Source organism: Triticum dicoccoides, chromosome 3A (genome assembly GCF_002162155.2).
Source record: "Triticum dicoccoides isolate Atlit2015 ecotype Zavitan chromosome 3A, WEW_v2.0, whole genome shotgun sequence".
In the NCBI taxonomy this organism is placed as follows: domain Eukaryota; kingdom Viridiplantae; phylum Streptophyta; class Magnoliopsida; order Poales; family Poaceae; genus Triticum; species Triticum dicoccoides.
This window is the reverse complement of record NC_041384.1, coordinates 647658116-647662049: the sequence shown is the minus strand read 5'-3', so window position 1 is coordinate 647662049 and position 3934 is coordinate 647658116. Positions and strand designations below refer to the sequence as shown.

The 3934-nt window shown below is 46.7% G+C and overlaps 1 protein-coding gene across 3 annotated transcripts; it reads right to left on the bottom strand.

Annotated features, from left to right (window-relative positions):
* Positions 1–233: 233 nt before the first annotated feature.
* LOC119269914 (nucleolin-like) lies at positions 234–3289 on the bottom strand. 3 transcript variants are annotated; one of them, XM_037551848.1, is made up of 10 exons: positions 3103–3289; positions 2469–2530; positions 2301–2365; positions 2125–2179; positions 1681–1720; positions 1467–1573; positions 1326–1365; positions 1088–1236; positions 788–1006; positions 234–696 (listed from the first exon to the last, which is right to left on the bottom strand). In XM_037551848.1, exons 1-10 carry the CDS (start codon positions 3272–3274, stop codon positions 547–549), a joined length of 1059 nt encoding a protein of 352 aa, XP_037407745.1. In that variant the 5' UTR covers positions 3275–3289; the 3' UTR covers positions 234–546. The 3 variants fall into 3 exon arrangements, with proteins under 3 accessions (XP_037407745.1, XP_037407746.1, XP_037407744.1); XM_037551849.1 differs by having other exon boundaries at positions 1326–1362; XM_037551847.1 differs by having other exon boundaries at positions 788–1236.
* Positions 3290–3934: the final 645 nt, after the last annotated feature.

Genomic DNA, 3934 nt, shown 5'->3' with positions numbered 1-3934 from the left:
ACGGCCATACCAATGCTGTTATTACCAATGCTAGCTTCGCCAACTACCAGTATTGTTTGTACCACCATATGGTAACTATTTCGTTTTTGCTATGTAACCATATTCAATAAATAAAAAAGATCAACGATAAAATGTGATGACCATCCGACAACATCAAAGGTCGTTGAAGTAGCTGATTCCTCTAAATAGGAGGTGCTGAGAACAAAGAAATTATTGAAGCTATCGTTTTCCTCTAGCATTAATAGAATTCATTGGTATTAAGAAAAACCTCAATATAACTCAAACAACAACGTGTTTAAACACGGGCGCAGCGTGCCGCTGCGCCTTCTGCCTGCTAGTAAGATACAAGGGTACTCAAGATACAGCACTCATCAGCTGCAAGCAGCATTTCTAGACTACTGCTGTGACACGAGTGCTACCAACAGCTACAGGCTACAGCTACAAATTTACATTTATCATAATGCAGTTAAAACGCATAAGTTATTCTAGCATATATGCACACCATATTTGCCAAGCTATTAGAATTGATCGGTTCGCGGGTTGCAGCTAGTCCCTATTGTCATTCAGCAGGGAGTTGACATCCGGGGTCACCACGACATGCTGCCTCTCGATCTCCCCAAGCTGGCAGCAATGTTTCCTTCTAGTGTTCACCGCTACTGCGTGCTGCTGCATCCCGCATTCCGTGCCTGGGCTCACCTGCAACGGAAGAACCTAAACAGTAAACACCACACATACCGATATCGTGCTAGATCTTCAAGAGAACATATCACCGAAGGCATGAACTAACATCGAACACGGCATCTCCCAGCTTCATCTTGACCTTGCCGCTCTTGTACACCAGCATCTTGCCCATGTACCCCCCTGGCAGATCATTCAGGTTGTACCCTTCTTTCACCTCCTTGACAATGGCCCTTCCATTCCTATGAACTACAGTGGATGGTGTTCTGAGCAGAGGAAGAGATTTCGGCAACTGGAACAAGAACATCCTTGTCTTGTCTTCGTGTTCCTGTCGTCCCAAATTTGTGAACGAGTTATATAAGTGCCTGACAGTATCAAGGTAATTGGTGTAGGGTTCAGAGAAGCCTACGAGCAGATTGAGCTCTTTCGCTGGATGGATGGAAGATTCACATTCGGTTGAGCATGGGAGAGACTCCGGTAACTCAACATCATTGTCATCTTCTCGAACAACATTATCATCATCTTCGTCCTCGTCATCTTCATCACCGTAGAACCTTTCTGTCAACAAATGAACATTCCCATGATTATTCCTAGTGGAATGTTTTGGCCAAACGTTTGGAACGAATGAACCGAAGTCTCAAATTCACCTGGATTGGCAGGGAAGGCCCTAGGGATTTGAAGTGCCTTCTTTTGCCAAGGCAAGTACACAGACCCAAGATCAACTTAAGTCATGTGCCTCTCATGACAAGGGAACAATATACTATTTTCTAACAGAGTAAGGTTGAAACCTGAGAATTTTTTGGTTGCTTGTGCTTTCCTGACTGCGCCGCTTGGAAGCTAACTCCAGCTGCAGAAGAAAGCGTCTTCGAGTCGGAATTCTGTGCCGATTGCTCATCTGCAAAGCGAATACAAATAGCATTACAGCAAGGCTTTGCCATGTTTAAGAAAGATTGCTGATTGAAAGCTCATTTTATGTGTACTTCGCTGATTTGATTGACCAACCTTTTATAACTCGCAAAGTTTTTGCATCTCCTCGTCCCGTCTGATAAAAAGGAAAAAAAAAACGAAACAGACAGTCAGCCCCAGACAGAAAGGAACAATTGTGTCCTGAGTAAACAACCACTATGTAGTAGTACTATCCAACCCCAATCCCAATACATAATATATGACTAAGGCTGGTCATAGTGGGGAATAACTTAGACTAGTGTCATGCATATGACACTAGTCTAAGTTACTACCTTCATAATGCAAAGTAACATAATAGTAGTATCATAGATGACTTCATTTATTAGCTCATAGATTCATCTTGTCTTGGAAAGCGCTATGTTACAGTAACATATTATGTTACCACCTCTCATTAATTATTTGCCACATAAGCATAATTTTCTCAAAGTGTGCTATGTTACTAGCTAAGTTACTCCCACTATGACTAGCCTAATCACTCACCCTCAGTGTCTTCATTAACTCTTCATCAATTGGTTTTGTCTCTTCCAGTTGTGGCCTGAAAGAGCAGAGAATGTGCTTGGTAATGTAGTAGTAAACTGTAACATGCCAGGTGAACAAAATTTGAGAGATATTATTACTAGCAGTAGCAGCTCAAATCAAGGAGAAGAGAAGCGTACTTTTGTGCAGGTGGTTTCTTTGGCTTGCGCGACGGCACTTTCGGCTTGAACTTGAGCTTCTGTGGCTATTTAATAAATTTAACAACAAGAAAACACCTATCAGTAAAATACTAATCGTGTCCAACTCAGTATTAGCCATTAGAAAGAACAAAGAATCCTAGAACCCACCTTGGTAGGAGGACGACGACCTCTCTTGGAGGTACCTGCCGCGTCCATTTTCTGCTTTCCCCCTGTGATAAAAACATGTGGATTTGCTCAGTGTGACCATAAGTAACAACTTTTTGCAGAGAGCACCATTTGCTCTACTGACTGACCCTCAACTTCAGTGCTCTGCTGCCAGGGCTCTGTTCTCCCTACACTGTACCACACAGCTAGAATTCTGGCTACAGAAATGCAGACGAGCAAAGCCCCAGATTCACAGGTGCGGCCAAGGGTTACCAGAATCACAGGAACAAGCCGTTCCACAGGCAGAGAACTGAGAAAATTGGAGGCAGGTCAGGCAGAGAGAATGGGGAAAAAAATCCTCAAGCGCTGACCTAGCAAACTGCTAATCAGAAGCAGGCAAGCAAAGCAAGAACCAGAAGAATTGACTGGTTGCGACGGCAAGCGCAAGACGCGGTGGCTCTACGGAGCACGGGGATATCATCTAGCTAGCTCCTCTTCTCTGCACCCCATGGATTCCTCCTATTCCGCCTACAGTGAGCTCGCAGGGCAGGTGGCCAAGAAATCGAGCAAGCGGAACTCGCAGCTCCCAGAGCACAATCCTCAAAATCCCTAGCTCGGAGGCGCGCAGCATACGTACCTACTGCCGGAAGGGACAGGAGGTCGAGCTCGAGCTCGAGCTCTTCCTCTCTGGAGAAACGGCCGTCGCCCCTCGCAGCCTCGCTCCCTCGAGCTGCAGCAGCCGTTCTTCTTCTCGCTGCTGCTGCTGATGCTTGCTTTGAGACGTTCAGGAGGGAAAGCTGGTGAAACATTTTTACAGTAGGCAGCGCGGGCCCACGTGCCAGCGACCCGTGGACCGAGGAGCCGGTGCACCGAGCGAGGCGGGAGAAGGTTAGCGGGAGGATCGGGTGAGACGGCTGCTCCAGGAAAGACGACGGGCGACGGGCTGCAGAGACACACGGCTCCGCAGAGAGGACACGTGTGCACTCGAGACGTGAGCCGCGCCGGAGCAGGTGACGTGAGCGGCGCAGAGGATCCGATCCGGTCGCGCGCCTCTGCCGGACTTGTCGATGTGTGAAGTCCGCAGCGAAACGAAAGGAGACTGACGGTGTTTATCCTCCTGGCCGGCCGGCTGGGTGATTGGTTGGTTGGGCTGCCATGTGGGACCACATGGTCAGCGAGCGAGCCAGGCTGATCTGCCTAACAGCATCTCTAGCAGGCCCATAAGTTAGAATATCTTTTTTATGGGTCCGCTTTGTGGGGCCTGCTTGGTCATCGCCCTCGCCGACCCGTAAATCCGTAATTTGCATTACATTTCTGGCCATGAAAACACACTTCTTTGCTTCTTTATTTCTACAAGGGCATTGAATACATCATAGTTCATCAAATCTTTGCTAGAATAGTAAGTTCAAAGAAAACAAGAATCACAATTAGGTATTTTAGAAGATATCCAACTTCCATAACTACTTCCA